General features: G+C 36.9%; 1 protein-coding gene across 6 annotated transcripts in view; it reads right to left on the bottom strand.

Annotated features, from left to right (window-relative positions):
- Positions 1–3,886, bottom strand: part of PHF14 (PHD finger protein 14) — a 187,244-nt gene extending 183,358 nt beyond the window's left edge. For all 6 annotated transcript variants that reach the window (XM_058526320.1, XM_058526329.1, XM_058526338.1 and 3 more), the window contains exons 1-2: positions 3,743–3,886; positions 3,155–3,265 (exon numbers count right to left, since the gene is read on the bottom strand). In XM_058526320.1, coding sequence (XP_058382303.1) covers positions 3,155–3,265; position 3,743 — 112 coding nt within the window. In that variant the 5' untranslated portion in view covers positions 3,744–3,886. The remainder of the gene's footprint in view (positions 1–3,154; positions 3,266–3,742) is intronic.
- Between the last annotated feature and the right edge of the window lie 14,394 nt (positions 3,887–18,280).

Here is an 18,280-nt window from a genome sequence, read left to right as displayed (position 1 = left end):
CGTTAACCATCTTACTTTGGCCAGGGAGTTGTGGGAGACACAGCATTGCTATTTTGTCTCATGTAATAAAAGTAATACACGCACTTATCTTCAAAAACATTCCATTTATATAGCAGATTATTAAATGCAACCTATCCTACCCCAATCCTAGGTCCAAGTCTCAAACATAAGGACTTTAACTAGACCAAACCATGAAACTGCCAATAATCAACTGTTTTAGACCTATGAAACTGCAATTTCAAATGGTTCCACCTAACATTTCTACATATGGTTCTTCTGGTGGTTATCACCATAATTCTAATACACGTACATCCCATTTCAGGACTTATTAACTTTAAAATTTATTTATCGACTGTCCTCAACCAAAAATGAGAAATTTAGCTCTACTTTCACAATAGAGATAAAATGAAACATGACCTATTTTTGATTCATAATTGTCTAAAGGTAGAGGCTTATAATTATTAACTGTCGATAATCAGTTGCCAATCTTATGGGCAGGTCATTTTTGAGCAACATTTACCTTTTTCGATTTTATCATCTGAGAAGCACATGAATAAAATTATGTTTCTCTGCAAGGGTGTTGAATATAATAACCTTTCAGAATTGTCTATATTTATTCTTAAAGACAAACAGAAATATAAAGTTTTGTAGTCAGAATTTCAGATTTCAAAATAAAGATCAGAAGAAATTGATGCACAGAATCCAGTTAACAAAAATTGAGGCCAACCAATCAAACCATTTTAACATTAAGTTCTAAGGAAGTCACTAGTTCATTCAATAAGTCATTTCTAGAGATTGTTTTGAAAGAAGCTATAATCAGACAGATGTTTAGCTACTATTTCTCCACCTTCAGTTTAATCTCCAATTCATAAGTAGGGTTGGGATTCCACAACTTCAACGTGTTTAAAAACCAGTGATAAGTCTAATATCTTATTTCCTGTAAGAGTCCAACATCTCAAGCAGAGAAGAGAAAGGAGTCAAACAGGAAACACTGGTAATCTCGAATAAGCAAACATCTCAGCTATGAGGGACACCAAAGCACCTTCACCAAGAATGGAAAATGCAATTCAATTTCTATTGACTACTAACTAAACAAAATCATTTTCTACTAAACTCTCATTTGCAATAACATATCAAGACCTACAAACACAAATTTGTGACTTAAGCGCCCCAGGGGCCAGGGAAGTAAATTACAAGTACAGCAGACTAGGTATTATGAGAAAAGAGAATAGAAAGTACATATTTTTGAGTTCTTTTAGGAGATTTTTTTAGAAATTATCAGGCTAACAAAACTCATCCTGCCACTTTTCACAAAAAAATAGATAATTCCCATCAACTCTGATTAAGATTTAACGTGGTCAGGAATCTCTATTTAGCTTGATACCAAAAATTATTTTGAGAAAGTAGTTTGTATCATTAGATTGTTTTAACCCTTGCAAAGAGAAGTGACACCTGTGAATGAATCCATCTTAATACACAATAAGAAAAAAACTATCTACAAAGTCAGGATTTATTGTCACAGAAATAGTTATGAAATACAGAAATTAAGTTTTGGCATTTTTCCCATAATGGTATCCAAATAAATCATAACTTCTGAAACTCAGCTATTTTTGTCACAGTTTACAAACTCAACCATAACAAACCAAAACTACATTCTAGCCAAGAATATTCCTACCTGCCAAGGTTTTCACCAAGAGAACTAAAATAGGCTTGGATTTTTCCTCCTTTCCCTTCCCTTTTCTTTCCCTTCTTTGGAAGTACCAAACATCAGTGAATCAACTAAATGGGACATGAAAGAGTTGAAAAGCAAAGGTTAAAAAAAATTAATCAAGGTTAACTTAACAACTTTTGATTACTGGGAGTGACCTCAATTAGTTACCAAAATATCCAAGTAGTTTCAGTTTAAGATTACATCTATCTACTTTTAGGATCTAAGCAGTGAAAAGATTATACACTTTGGACTCAAAAAAAGTCCAAATGGATTAGATCCATTGGGGCCTGAGTGACCTCATGCAAATTCTTTAAACTCAGTCCCCATTATCTGTAAAATAATATCTCCTTCACTGAGTTATTGTAAAAACTAAATATAACTATGAAAACAAAAAGTTCTCAGTAAATCACAATGCAAATTCTGCTTGTTAATGCTATTAAAAGTAAAATAGTAACACAAAATAACCTAATTTCATCTGTTCCAACTATTCCTAGCAGGAAAAAAAAAAAAGAAAAACCAGAGGAAAGGAAAGAGATATGACTAAACGTAGAACACTCTTTGGAAGAATATTTAAAAACTGTTAAAGGGATGAAATTGGAAGGGCTTTTATTTCTCACTTTATTTAAATTTCCATCAAAAGGGGTGGAATTATAAGTAATTTTTATTATTCATGCGTGTATTAGTATTTTTCACATAAAATATTTAAATATAATTTGTATGCTTTTCTCAGATTCCTGCAATTAAAACTTTATGTATATTTATATATATATATGAGGTACAATAAACAGAACATACAAAAGAAAAATATACTTTTCTATGTTTTCCAATTTTGTACAATGTGAAAATATGACCTTTTTTAAAAGTTTATTGTTTTCAAAATCACAAAATATAATGAGCAAGCATGCATGCTTTATACCTCAAGGATTTTTGAAAGGCCCAATCCACAAGGTCCAGCACCTACCACAAAGTACAACTTTTTACTCTGGTTAATTTTATTCAGGTCAGGTAGCTAACAGACAAAAATCAAAAATCTCGCAGAGGGTGCCAAGTGATCCGAAATGAGAAGAATCTTGCTCATGGGCTGTTCATGGCTTACATTATTCTCAGGATATTATTCTACCTGGGGATATCTCTTGATTTTTTTTTTTTCCCTCTATCCATAAACTACGCACAAATATATTTTAAAATAAAGACTAGAGAAAATGTTTTTGCATCTTTGGAATAAGTCCTTCTCTGCCTGCTAATTACCTGAGTCAGTTATCAACAAATACAGAAGTAATGGTAATACAGGATCTTAGGTAAATCAAATGGACAAAATAAATGAAGTTTATGTGCTTTAACTTTAAATCGGCATTTTAATCAAAACCGATTCTTTAAAAAAAGTCTGAAAATAAGCCCAACTCCAGAAAGTTGGGAAAGGGGAAGAGAGAAGGAAACATTTACCTGAGGCATCACCAACTTTAAAATCACTGTCATCTGAACTATCATAATCGAGAGCTTCTAGCAGAGAAGCTGCCAAAGGCTTCACCTGCCTCCTCTTGGAGCTGCGATCCACTGTTAAGAGAAAAATATTATTGTCATTCATAATCACACCAAGCACAGGTACAGATGACCTCGTGCAGGGAATCTTTGTCTAACTTAGTTCTCAGCAAAAGGCGTCGGGGAAGGTTGTGGTGGAAACGAGAGCTGCGGAAGCCCGGGCAGCTCCATGGGCAGCTCCAGCCACAGGATGCGGCGAACCCGAACCCAGGCCGGCGAAAATCGAAGCTGACCCTCTTGCACATCTTTTGATGTTTCTGCGACTCGCTCGTAATCCCTCACTTAGACACCATAACAGTCAACATAAGGAAAACGCAAAGCCCAGGGAATAAAACAAGCCGTGTTCATTCCCGCGGACGGTGGAAGGGTAGCATCCACCTAGGGTCCAGCTTCCCGCAGGATCCTCCCACTCCCTCCCTGCTCCCGCCCGCCCTGACTTCTAGAAGAGCTGAAATGGACCTTTCTCCCCGCGGAGGCCTCCGACACACTTACTAAGGAATCCGAGGTGGTCGTTTGGAGGAGACCTAGGGAGAGGCTGCGAGAGCCCAGGCAACGTCGAGGTCGGGGACTGAGACCGCGGAAACAAGTCAAAAAATGCTATTTAAAATGGGCGGCGCCGCTGACTGGACCGGCGCGCCCCAGGTGCAGCCCCGCGGTCCCTCCCGCCCCCCGCCCCCCGGTTCTCCCAGAACCGGCCTCGGCCGCTCGCGCCCCCTCCCTCGGCGCTCCCCGGCCAGAGGCGCCCCCCGGCCCAGGCAGCGCGGCCGACCCGGCAGCCCTGGGGACTTAATATCCCCCGTTAAAACTGTTAGAAAAAAATAAAAGAAAAACTTTATTAGCCTGCACCACAAGCAACAAAACACCCAGATTTTGCACAGTCCGAGGCCAGTTGCCTGAGACAATAGGGAAGGCAACGACCCGGATACAGCTCTGAAGAGAAGGAAGTGAAAACCCACGGCAAAGCGCGGCCCTAACAGCTGCAGGAGCCGAGAGCGCGTGCGCCGGAATCGCCGCTGCTCTCCCTCCGGGAAGGGGAACCGAACAGAGCCGAGCGGGAACCGAGAGGGAGCCGAGCGGAGCCGAGTAGTGCCGAGCGGGAGCAGAGAGCCCTCCCAGACCCTCGGCGGCTCCGCCCACAAATCCCTGAGGCTCCGCCCTCAGTCCGAATCCGTGGGAGGACAATTTTTTATTTCTGATTTTTGTTGTTTAAGGATTTCATCAGAATAAACTTTCCATAAGGGGACGTTTGCTAATTTAAGTCACTACCCACAAATATAAATAATAGTGACAGCCACACACTCTACCTGCTGCTTTCATAAATTGCATCTCTTAAAATATCTTGGAATGTGCGAAAATTTTATTTCCTGGCAGAGGGTAATGTGACAATCGCATGAGATCTTGTTTGATCGCTGCTTTGAAAATTACGACTCTAACAGAGAAAAAAGTATTTATTTGTTTATATTAATTATTGTTACAATGATTGTACTATAGACAGACATTTCTGCATAAATAAAACATATAGAGTATTTAATTTTGCTAAGAGAAAGACTACATCTAGGGGAAAATATTCTTCCTCACAAGTGTATTGTGTATTATCTGACAATGTGTGTCCCATGAATGTGGAATAGTACCTTGCATACACCTAAGAAATTTATTTTTTAAGATGAATTTTCAAACACATGAAAACATGAGGACAGTATGTACAACCAGATATGACAGTCCTTCAACAGTTTTGAATGCCACGTTAATTCACATACAGGTTAAATATTTTTTGAAACAACATTAAAATGTTAGAATCTGAGCAGTATTAATACTTTTTAAAATGTTTATATATCAAGGGCCAGCCCGGTGGCGCAGTGGTTAAGTGTGTGCACTCCACTTCAGCGGCCCAGGGTTCGCAGGTTTGGATCCCAGACACGCACCAACGCACAGCTTGTCAAGCCATACTGTGGCGGCGTCCCATATAAAGTAGAGGAAGATGGGCACACGTGTTAGCCCAGGGCCAATCTTCCTCAGCAAAAAAAGAGGAGGACTGGCGTTGGATGTTAGCTCAGGGCTGATCTTCCTCACGAAAAAATAAAATAAAATAAAATGTTTATATATCAAGGATAGAGAAAGATTTGGATGAAGCTGATTCAGTTCATTCATTTATTCCACAAATAAACATTCAGTAAAAATGTCTGTAACATGGGGAAATAGAGGGTTATGAAAGATTGTAAATTAAAAGTGTAGGAATCAAATCATATAATGTAGTAGTCGAGCTTACTCTTTAAAGAAACATGTATTGAATTCTTTTGTAAACTGGAATTAAATTTTATAATATTAAATTTGAAAAAAATAGTAAATATTTATGTAGTACAATTTAAGGATGATTACATAGCGGCTGGACTTTCTGTAAGACAGTTGTCTTTTCCCTGCCAGAACTGAAGGTACAGTTGAGGATACACACAAGTCAACACACAATTGCTATATATATTGTGAAAAGGGCTACTAGAGAAGAAGTACACATGCTAAGAGAAGACCCTCAAGGAAGGCTTTCTGGAGAAACTTCTATTTAGATCCAGACATAAAGTGTCGGAACTGGCCCAGAGAAGGGAGAAAAGGAGACAGAGGTGTTCCAGACCAAGGAAAGAACATGTGCAAATGGACAGGACTAAGAAAGCGTGGCTAGTCAGATTCCCCCAAAAGCTGGACTACCTCTAACGCTCCAGGCATTCCACCATAACAGTAATCATACCAACTATATTGCAAACTCATCTTTCTATGTTCCTCATCACTGCTAAATATGTAAACCCTTCTAATCTCTCTGAACGTTTAGTCCCCTAACCCAAACTCCCACTGCTACGTGCCCCCTCAAACCTTTCTATTGCACTGTAGGAACTTCTGTTTCAAAATTTTAAAACCTACTTAGTAAACCCTCTTCCTTTTCAAGACCATTCTTGTACCTCCTTGTCTAAAATGGAAAATTACCCTGCAGCCCTCTCAGATGGAAGCCACTCATCCTCTCACATCCCATTTTCTCAAGATCCAGAAGTAGCATCTGATCCTTAATACTCCCCATTGGCTTTCAGATCTGTTATTCCTCCAATCAAAAGTCTAGCAATTTAGTTATTTAACCAACTCCACTCTGGGAACTTCACTTCCATTCTAGTTCAGACATTATCCATACTATGGACTGTTTTATCCCTGAAATTATAAAAGCAAACATTCCACTCTCTGACAACCTCCTAGATTCTCTGGGAGGAATCATACTGAATTACCTAAAAGGGAAAAGAAAGATTCCAAAAGTTGGCATTCAACTTTTTATAAAAGAAATTCCTAGAAGTAGATTTTGTGAATAAAAATGCATAAACATGTTTATATTTAATAAATAATGCCTAATTGCTCTCTAAAAACAGGCTGTACTAACATATATTAACACCAAGAGTGAATAAGAATTCTTTCCAATTTTCCAAACCTGTGGCCATTAAGTATTAGCAATCATTTTTTTAACTTTTAATTTTGAAGTCATTTTAGATTTACTGATAAGTGTAACTATAATACTGAGTTCCTGTATACCCTTCACCCAGCTTCCACTAATGTCAATATCTTGCATAATGATGGTACATTTACAAAACTAAGAAATTAATATTAGTACAGTATTATTAACTAAACTGCAGATTTTATTCAGATTTCACTAGCTTTCCCACTAATGTCCTTTTTCTGTTCCAAGATCCAGTTGAGAAGACCATATTACATTTAGGCTAGCAATCTTTTTAATCTTTGCAGTTCATGTGTTAAAAACAAAAAAAGACAAAATGAAGGAAAGAAAGAAACAAAGAAAGAAAGAGAAGAAGAAAGAAAGAAAGAAAAAGGGAAAAGTAAAGTAAAATTTAAAAACGGCCAATTGCATTTTTGATTTGCATTTAACAAATGTGAAAGAGACCGCTAATTGTCTCCCAATACCTATTACCCATTCTTTTTCCAAAAATAAAAGCCCCAAAATTTAACTAGACACAAGCTTTCCACTAGAGACTACATTTCCTAACTTTCTTGCAGTTATGCGTGGTTATGTAATTAAGTTCTGGCCAATGGGATGGGAGCAGAAAAGGTATGTGCAACTTCCAGGAAATGATGTTAAATGAACTTTTTCCTCTCTTTCCTGGATGACTTTTGTTTCTTTTCTTTTCTTTTTTTTTTTTTGGTGAGGCAGATTAGCTCTGAGCTAACATCTGTTGCCAATCCTGTCTTTTTGCTGAGGAAGATTGGCCCTTGGCTAACACCCTTGCCCATCTTCCTCTACTTTACATGTGGGACGAACCTGCAAACCCGTCTGTCCAAACAGAGCACGTGAACTTAACCACTACGCCACAGGGCCAGCCCCACATTTTATTTCTTTTTCTTGCCTAATTGCCCTGGCTAGAACCTCCAGTATACTGTTGGATAAAAGTAGCGAGTGGACTTCCTCATCTTGTTCCTGATCTTAGGAAGAAAGTTTCAGTCTTTCACTATTTAGTCTGATGTTATATGTGGGTTTTCATAGAATCCCTTTATCAGGTGGAGGAACTTCCTTTCTCTTTCTAGTTTGTAGATTGCTTTTATTATGAAAGAATTTTGAGTTTATTAAATGCTCTTTCTGAGTCTATTGAGATGATCATGTGGTTTTTGTACTTTATTTTATCAATATGCTGTATACATTGATTGATTTTTATATGTTGAACCACACTTGTATTACTGGCATAAGTTCTACTTAGTCATGGTGTATATGTTACTGGATTCAGTTTTCCTAGTATTTTGTTGAGTATTTTGTATCTATATTCATAAGATATATTGCATTGCTATTATTTTTATGTCATATAAAGAATTTTTATTATTTATGAACTGCTATAATAGCACCTCCTATAACATTTTTCTGTACAAGTTGAAGGCACACATGATAAATTACTGTTGGCATTCTTAACTCAGAAAATTTTGAATCTCCTAATGATCTGCCATCTTCTTGTTAAAATATTTTTGTTGTATAATTCATCATGTTTCTTTTTTGTTTTAAATTCAAATTTGAGGTATTCAAGCATTGCTATGCAAATTATAAGAATAATTATTTCCTAATAGCTGTAACCACAAACAGCCTTAATGTAGTGTTTTGCCAAAGAATACTCTTAATGTTCACAATTCTGTTCAACTAAGCAAGCTGAATGTGACTGTACAAGCATCATCAATAGTCACTATAAAAAGCAGATTTATATTTAAAATTGTCCTTCAAACTACTCCTACAAAAGGTAGTGAAGTAAGCAGCATATTGTTGTCGTGGACACTTGCCGTAGGAAAAAGAAACAAACACATAAACAAAGACAGCAAACATAGAGTCTGGAGACTTGCATTTGAGCCCAAGCTTTGCCACTGGATTTCTGCGTTACCTTTAAAAACTCAACTTGAAATCTTTGAGCTTCTGATTCTTCAGTTAGAATGTGAAGGTGATAATAATAATTTCTCTAGTTAAATGAAAAGCTTTACGAAGCAGATGACAAACTACTGTATCTCCAAAATTACACCAAAAAAATGAAAAAAAAATCCAAGAAATAGGAGGACATGCAATGCAAAAAATGATGTAAAAAGAAGAGGAAAATAAATGTTATAATTAAATGTGAATAATTATTGATAATGAAGCTGTGGAATTTAATACAATAATAAAGCAAGAATAAGTAAACTAGAAGAGTCATAATTCTAAATGATTATAACCAAATCCAAGAGATTTGGAGGTAAAGGGATACGGTGCTTGGGGAAAGTAAAATAAGAGAAATGAAAACAAAAACTAAATTATCTTATCTGGTTTGAGAGAGAAGCTGTGGATCCTGATTAATTTTTTAAGCAGCCAGGAATGTACATATCAGTTTGTTATAAATCTAAGGCTAATAGGTCTGGTTCACAAAGGAAAATTGAATATGTGAATTACCTTTTGACTCTCTCCAAATTTCACTGAAATCACAGAAGAAACATAAAAATAGAAATAAAGCCATAAGACCATAGTACTGCTATAACCTGAGAGGACTGTCACCAGCAAACTTTTGAGGGCTATCAAAGAATTTTGACGGTTTTGGAGGTAGGCTCAGATTGACAACAAAACCCACCACACTAAGAAGCTAATAATCTCATCCAGGTGAAAGAGAGGAGTCACTGAAGTGAGTTTTTCCAGTGAAGTCTCTGCATAACCCTCAAATGAGAGATAATGAGGCCTGTGAGCAGGGCTAAGACTGGACAATAGGCTGGGTAATACATTAGAGGGAAAAAAGCCACATAGCAATCCTGCTTTCAGAGGAACTGAAAACAATTGTTTCTTCCCAGAATAAAACTTCAAGTTCAGTTCTATTAAGTGGGAAGTCTGACTCCAGAAATTACCAGAAGGGGGACCAGATTTACAGGAGAAAGAAAGATTGTGAGCCCAGTGACGGTCAATTGCCACAAGAAATAGGAATATCCAGCACATAAACTACTGATAAACCATAAACGGTGAACCCTCCTTATACCACCAACCTTCTTCCCACCCATCACAAGCATCAGAGCAAGGACGGCTATAAACAGAACTTGCATTCATTATCTGCCAGGTGAACAGGGCTTCTTATTTAGGCAAGGTATATAAATTCTGGCTACCAATACCACACAATCCATGTATACAGACATGTAGGCAACCAACAATCATTAAATATTTAAATAAAACTAACAATGTGAGAGGAACTAAATTTTTAAAAACCTTTAAAACAATTATATAATTCAGAGATACCAGGTCTCCTATGTACATCACGAGATTTACGTGGAAGGGAGGCAGAGGCCATCTTCTTTTGGCTGTAGCAGCAGCAAAACAAGCTCCATTACCCAGGAAAATAGAATCTACATTCCAGCATCTACCCACCAGCTTCAAAGATATAAGGTCATGGTCAAGGAGCAGTTCTGGAAAAGGTTAGCAGCAATAGCTGCACTCATTTTCTGCCTTCTCTATCACAGCTGTTGTTGTATGATCTTGAAACTAAAAATCTCATTGGATCCCTGACTTTCACTCCTCCAGCCTTTCAAATGATTTTGTATGCACCAAATTTCTTTTCAGTATAAAACACCTAGAGTGCTTTCTACTCCCTCTAGTACAATCTTGTCTGATACGGCATTTGGAACAGAAAAGTGTTCAGAAAAAATAAATAAAACCTCAACAATGGGAACTTAAGATTTATTATTTGACTTGTGGCTCAAAAGGCAGTGATGACTTCATTACTAGTGGAAAATAAGATATTGGTAGTCCAAGGCATGCAGTAGTAAAACAGTTAATTATATTATCACATGTGAACACCTGGAATAAGGTGCCTGCTGAAGGCAAGCCTTTGTAACAGGTATGATAGAACATTGAGAAGGAAATAAGAAATACTGAGCTAGCCTGGAGCCAGCAGCTATCCAAACAGTTGTCATTTATGATCCCTAAGGTGACTTGCAGAAAGTCCAGGCCTCATTTTATCATGCTGTTATTAATATTTTCAGAGGTATTCACAAGAAACAAATACTGATGAAGTGAGAAAAGATTGTGCTAAAATTTCTGAACTTCAGGAGACTCATAAATGCTGCCATAGAGAAAAGACAGAATATCTACAAAGGAATAGGAATCAGGTTCAAATCAGAATTCTCAACTGCAACTTTGGATGGCTGGGAACTTTTAAAATCATTTCAACGTTTTCTAATAAAGGGTTCACTGATAATCACTCTTTTCAAATTATATAAAATATACTGACTACAGAATTTTCTTCAAGAATTTAGGCAGCAAGGATCTGCTCTAGTACTACACGAGTAAAAACTTTCCACATAAATATATAACTGAAAAAATTTTAAGTTAATTAATTTTTCATAGATAGTATGTACACATAGTACAAATATTTTAAATGCACAAAAGAGTATCATGAAAATAAGTTTTCGTCTTATCTTTGTGCTCTAGCCAGTCAATCATCTCTCTAAGCATAATAAGATTAACTTTTTAAAAAAATGTGCTTAGCTCCAGGCTGAGTTTTTACAACAGGTTTATTGAGATATAATTCACATACCATAAAATTCACCCTTTCATAGTGTAAAATTCAGTGGTTTTTAGCAAATTCAAAAGTTGTACAACCATCACTACTACCGAATTCTAGAACATTTACATCACCCCAGAAAGAAACCCCAAACTCATTAGCAGTTACTCCTCATTTCCCTTATTTCTAGCCCCTGGCAATCACGAATCTACTTTCTGTCTCTATGGATTTGCCTGTTCTAGATATTTCATATAAATGGAATAAAAAATGTGTGGTCTTATGTGTCTGGCTTCTTTTATTTAGCATAGTGTTTTCATGGTTCATCCACATTGTAAGACAGCTTGTTTTTAACTAACATGATACTGTGAAATGTTATCAGTATTTGTCCTGCATGGAGAAAAGACAAAAGCAAGAGGTGAGTACTTCGATATTTGCTATAATAGTTGTTTATTAGACAGATCTCTTACGCAAGCCAAGGTATTTAGTCATGTTTCAGTGCACATGAATGGCAGTCTGAGGGGCTGAGTTTCACAAGGGGCAGGTCCCAAGAAAGCGAAGCAGATGGGCACAGACAGCATCAGTGGAGAAACATCATAGAGTGTACAATATTTTATGTTAGACAGACAAATAAGGTTAGTTAGAGACAGGAAGTTTCATGTCATCAACTGAAAAGGTGGAGAATCTTTCAAACAAACAAAAATGCATAAATGATACCTTCTGTACTTTTTAATCCATCAGATCTTGAGGTGACAAATCATAAGCAAACTTCCTAACATTGTTCGAAATTTATACAACTCAGTTAAAAAAAAACTTTTATTGGAAAATATAACAGAGAGAAGTGAAAAATAAATAAATGTCCAGACCAAAGGATTATCAAGAAGGAAACACACTTATAAACACCATCCATGCCAAGACCCAAGAAGCCTCTCTTGAGCCCCCTCAATTAATACCCCCTGCTGCCTATAAAGATAGTCATTATCTTGAGTCTGACACTGTTTTTTAATTTTAAGTAAATGGACTCATATTGTGTGTGTTGTTTTTGTTTCTGGTTTCTTTGACTAATATTTTCTGTGAGGATCATCTATGTTGTTGTGTGTAGTTGTAGTTCATTTGCATTGTGGAAGCACATGCTTGAATGTACCATGATTTATTTATTCATTTACCCTTACATTTTGGCTCTTTACAGTTCAAGGCTATTATAAATAACGATTCTATATACATTATTCTTTGTGTCTTTTGGTGCACATAAGCCCACATTTCTGTTTGGTTTTTATCTCAAAGTGAAATTACTGGATCATATAGTATTCAAATAATCAACTTTAGTAGAAAAAGTCAGATTTTCAAAGTGTAGTACCAATTTATATTCTCATCAGCAACGAATTTAGGTGTGTTTTTCTTTTTCTTCTATATGGTACTTGAAGAGACTCTTGAATCTTTAGTTTGATATCTTACACAGGATTTGAAAGAATCTTTGTTATTTTATCTCTGAATATTTTTTTCTGCTCTAGTCTCCCAGTCTTCTCCCAGACTTCAATTTCGTCTACACTGGGCACTCTCTATTTTCTATGTCTCTTGTACTATATCCATTTGCTTAACAGTTCCTTCCTTAATTTATCTCTTTTCTCTTGCATTTTACTATAAGGAGCAAGGAGAAATAAGGCTGTACCTTCAACACTTTGCTTGGAAATCTCCTCAGCTAAATATCCAAATTCATCATTTACAAATTCTACTTTATACTCAAAAATAGAACACAATTCAGCCAAGTTGTCACTTATAACAAGGATCACCTTTCCTCCAATGTCCAATAACATGTTCCTCATTTCTTTCTGCAACCTCACCAGAAGCACCTTTAAGATTCTGCTCATTTTATATGTATTCTCTAAGATGACAGAAGGTTTCTCTACTGTACTCCTCACTTCCATCTAAATCCTCACCAGAACTGCCTTTGATGTCTATATTTCTACTAACTGTCAATTCCAGGCAATCTAAGCTTTTTCTACCATGCACTTAAAATTCTTCCAGCTTCTAGACATTATCCAATTCGAAAGACATTTCCTCATTTTTAGGTATTTGCTACAGCAGGATCTCATTTCTGGTATCAAAATCTGTATTAGTTTTCAAGGACTGCCATAAAAATTACTACAAATTGGGTGGGTTGAAACAACAGGAATTTATTTTCTCACAGTTCTAGAAGTCAGAAGTCTGAAATCAAGATGTTGACAGGGCCATACGTCCTCCAAAGGTTCTAGGGGAGAATCTTTCCCTGCCTCTTCCAGTTCCTAGCCAATCCTGTATTCCTGGGCTTGTGGTACCATAACTCCAATCTCTCTGATCTCTGCCTCTCTCTTCACAGGGCCTTCTTCTTTGTCTGTCTCTGTGTTTGTGTGTCCCCTCCTCTTCTTATAAGCATACCAGTCATTGGATTTAGGGCTCACTAATCCAGCATGACCTTATCTTAACTAATTACATCTGCAAAGACCCTATTTCCAAGTAATTTCACGTTCTGAGGTTGTACGTTTCATGAATTTTCAGTGGATACTATTCAACCCAGTATGCTCTTCAACATCTTTGAACAGAAAGACATAGTCTACATTGTCTGAATAACCTAGTCTGCCAATCCTGGAAGTGAAAGTCTGTTAACAGTTTTAAAATCAAGTAATTTTAATTCATAATATTTTACTAGTGCCCCACATTTTGAGGGATTGGATATTTCTTTGATAAAACTGCTGTAATTAGTCTGGTTGGGGTTAAAGAAAGCATGGGTGGACTATTCTTGTCAAGTTTTATTTTGAGGTTAATTCTTGCTTTGTAATGTGAATTTGGAAGATAACTTTTTCAATGTTATAGGATAAATTGAATAGCATTGGCATTATCTATACCTTGAAGGTCTGATAACTGTTATGGACTGAATGTTTGTGTTCCCCCAAAATACATATGCTGAAGCCCTATCCCCCAATATGGATGATATCCATATCCCCCAATGGAGATAGGGCCTTTGGGAGGTAATTAGGTTTAGATGAGGTCATGAGGGTAGAGCCCGCATGATGGGATTAGTGTCCTTGTAAGTAGGAGAAGAGAGACCAGAGCTCTCTCTCTCCACCATGTGAGGACACAGTGAGAAGACCTCCATCTGCAAGCCAGGAAGACGGTTCTCATCAGGAACTGAATCTGCCAGCGTCTTGATCTTAGACTGGTGAATCCTTTTGTATCTATAGCTGTTATTAAAGACCATCGAAAGTAGTCTGCTTTCTGTTGACTACACACTACTTCTGTTATTACACACTTTGACTGTCTTACCTCAGAGATATATCAACTCTGTAGCCCTTCTGCAGGGTCCTTGATCATCTCTTTCTTCCACAGGAAATCATGCTAGTCGGTTACATTGATGGTATTGTGTTGACTGGAACTAGTAAGAAAGAAATAACAATTACTGTAGACATACTGGTAAGATAATTATAGGCCAGATGCTGGGAAGTAAATCTGACCAAAAAATCAGGTTTCTGCCACCTCAGTGAAATTTCTAGGGTTCCAATGGTCTGGGACATGTCAAGATAGCCCTTTCAAAGTGAAGAACAAGTTACTGCATTTGGCTCCTCTTATCACAAAATGCATACTACTATGCAGGCCTCTTTGGATTTTGGAGGCAACAATTACCTCACCTGGGTGTGCTACTCTGACCCACTTACTGAGTAACCTGAAAAGCTGCTAGTTTTGGGCAGGGCCTTGCAACAGATCTGGGCTGCCATGCAAATTGCTCTTCTTGAGATGTATAACCTAGCAGATTTGTTGGTGCTTGAAACAAATTATCATGCTACCTGAGTTATTCATCACGAACTGGGTCTTGTCTGACCAACATGCCACAAGATTAAACATGCACAGCAGCATTCCATCACCAGATGGAAACCAGATGGGTCTAAGCAGGTCCTAAAAGCATAAGTAAGTTGCATGAGCAAGTGCCACAAATGCCCATGTTCTATACTCCCGCAATAATGCCTCCTCCCCTCTCAACCTGCACCTATGGTTTCATGGAGCATTCTCTACGGCCAGTTAACTGAGGAAGAAATATTTGAGCCTGGCTTACAGAAAGCTTTGTATGAAATGCTGTCAATATCCCCAAGTAAACAGTTGTGGCACTACAGTCCCACTCTGGACTGACTCTGAAGGACAATAGTGCAAGACAGTATGGGAGTGGCTTTTCCCTAGTGATCCACTAGTGAAATTTTGACTTAACATCCCTGCAACTGTGGCTTTGCTGGTCTAGAAGTCTTATTTTCAAGGGAAGAATGCTTCTATCAGGAGATAAGGCAATAATCCCATTAAACTGGAAGTTAAGACTGCTGCCTGGTCACTTTGGGATCCTCATGCCAATCAATCAACAGGCAAATACAATGAGTTACTCTATTAGCTTGGGTGATTGATTTTGATTAGCAAGGGGAAACTGGGATACTACAACTCAATGAGGGTAAGGAGGAATATGTCTGGAATGCATGAGATCCCCTGGGGGACCTCTTAGTACTCCTGTTCTTGCCAAATTCCTCCCTCAGTTTCTATATTCCTGGACTAGGTTTATGTCTATCTATGACAAAGGACACTAGCATCTTCCGCAGGACACTCACACTATTGAAGGTGAGAGTTTGGAGGCAATGAGAGACCAGTGGGGTCTCTCGGTCTTCATGGGTCCACCCATCCCCACAGGTTCTAATGTGTCTTTGCTTCTTGCACTTCATGTCCCTCTTCTCTTCCCAACTGCCTCCACTGCTGACCTCAGACTGCAATAAGAATCACTACTCCCACAATTGCATAATGTCCATTCCTTATAATAAATCTCTTATTATACATGTATATATCCTAGCAGTTCTGTTTCTCTGGTTGAACTATGACTGACATAGCTGCCTACATTTCTGACTTGTTCTAACTTTTCTGTTCTGACTTCTCCCTCCTGGCCTGGTACTCATTTTATTCATGTTCTCTAGGGTTTCAGCATTGACTTCTTCTCTCCTTACACATTCTTTGTAGACAAGCTCATCAATTCTCAATAACTCTCACCTATACGCCCTGCCCTTTTAAATCGTATCTTCAGACCAAACTTCTCTCTTGAACTCGAGTGACGTTTCTGCCAGCTTTCAGAGCATCTCTAATTGGATATCTCATAGATATCCTAGACTCAACATTTCCAAAAATGAATTCATATTCCTGATCTTGGTAAGGACACTATACATTCAGTAACCTAAGTCATATCAGTACCTATTGTAACCCTTATCATGAAGCTTTGTTATAATTATATCCTCAGCCCCACTAGTCTACAAGGTATTGAAGAAAGACAGCAATGTGTTATTCTTCTTATCGTAAGCACTCAGCATGATGAACAATGCATAGTAGGTACTTATATGTTTAATGAATGAATACATGAATGAACAAATGACTAAATAAATGGATTCATAGAAATTGCAGAGAGATAATAAGTGGCAACATAGAAGAGGAATAGAACATAGTTATTTGAAAAAACTATAATTTGAAGATCTAAGTGTATGGTATAATTTTCCAAAAATTGTAAATACACAGCTTTCCTAAAATATTTCTTAACCAGAAGGTTTCAATAAAAATAAGTACCAGTATTTTAAATTGCTAGAGTTTCCTTACTTTTTAATATTCATTGAATTTTGTACATAAAGTGCTTCAGGTATTTAATTTAAATATGACAGTATGTAAAGCTTTGAGATTTATAATAGTGGAAGTAAACTTTCACAGACCAAAATATGTTTTCATTTTTATAATAGAAATTTTATAATTAAATACAATTTACGCTAAGTAACCATAATACTATTGGAAGAAGACATTTATTTTTAGATTAAGGACAGCTGCAGAATCTTTACTAGCAAGGGAATGTATAATCTGCTTTTGTGTTATCAGAAAAACAACTCCAGTTGTCAATTTATCTGCCAGAAAAATAATTAAATGCCTAAATGCAAACAGAGTAAAAAAATATAAGATTCTGCCTTCAATTTGCATTAATATAATTGTACTCCATGGCTGACTTATCAAATTATTCTTCTCTGAAGAAGCTATTTCTTTACTGTCACACATTAGTAACAACACATAATCACTATACCTTCCAGAATTTTCTAGGCTTAATCTTCAGAGAAACTATATAAGAGAAATCATTTTTTTGGAGTGCTATTGATATACTGCCTAGATTTTTTTTAGAACTATTCACTGTACAACTTACATTTAATTTGGACAACTAATATTTATACCTTTTTTGTATTTTAAAATTGTTCACAAAATTAAATCAAAGGAACAAGAAATCCAGATGGCACAAGTCTCAGAGTGGGAGGGTAAAAAACAGCTCCAATTCATTTATCAAGGTATTATGCCCTGCAGTTGTTTTATCCTGTGTTTAGATACAAAACTTTTTATGAGTCTTCACTGCCTAAAGGATCAAGTCCCAAATCTAAAATTCTCAAAAATCTCGGTTAACCTTTTCCATTTCATTTTCTATAACTCCTCTCTATGCAACCTAAGCTACCATCACACTGAACTCGTCTCAACTCTTTCCACACATTATGCACTTACACTATAAACTTCCATTTCTTCTGCCTTATTCAGGCTATTTCATCTATATGGAATGCAAATCTCCCTCTTTTTTGGCCTGATCATTCTGCAAATATCATAGTCTTCATTAAGTTCTTCACAGGCCCCACAGTCTTATCTCTTTTTGTATTATCAATATTTTCATTTTTGTATCCTTATTGCCCAAATCTAAGCTTGATATCAACAGGGAGATAAAATATAATTTTTTCCCAGTAAGGATATTAAATATTTGTGAACAAAAAGACAATCTACCACAGTCTGCCCTTCTGATTATAAACATTCAGATCTTTCTCCCTTCCTCTTTCAAAATATACTCACCCTCCTCACCAAGGGAGATTACCTAAAAGTCCTATACTGTCATTGTTTCCAGCTCAACGCCCATGATCTGAGTGATGCTGTAGTCTCTGTGTTCTGGGTA

This window comes from Diceros bicornis, chromosome 3, assembly GCF_020826845.1.
Source record: "Diceros bicornis minor isolate mBicDic1 chromosome 3, mDicBic1.mat.cur, whole genome shotgun sequence".
Taxonomy (NCBI): Eukaryota; Metazoa; Chordata; class Mammalia; order Perissodactyla; family Rhinocerotidae; genus Diceros; species Diceros bicornis.
This window is presented reverse-complemented; position numbering and strand designations above follow the sequence as displayed.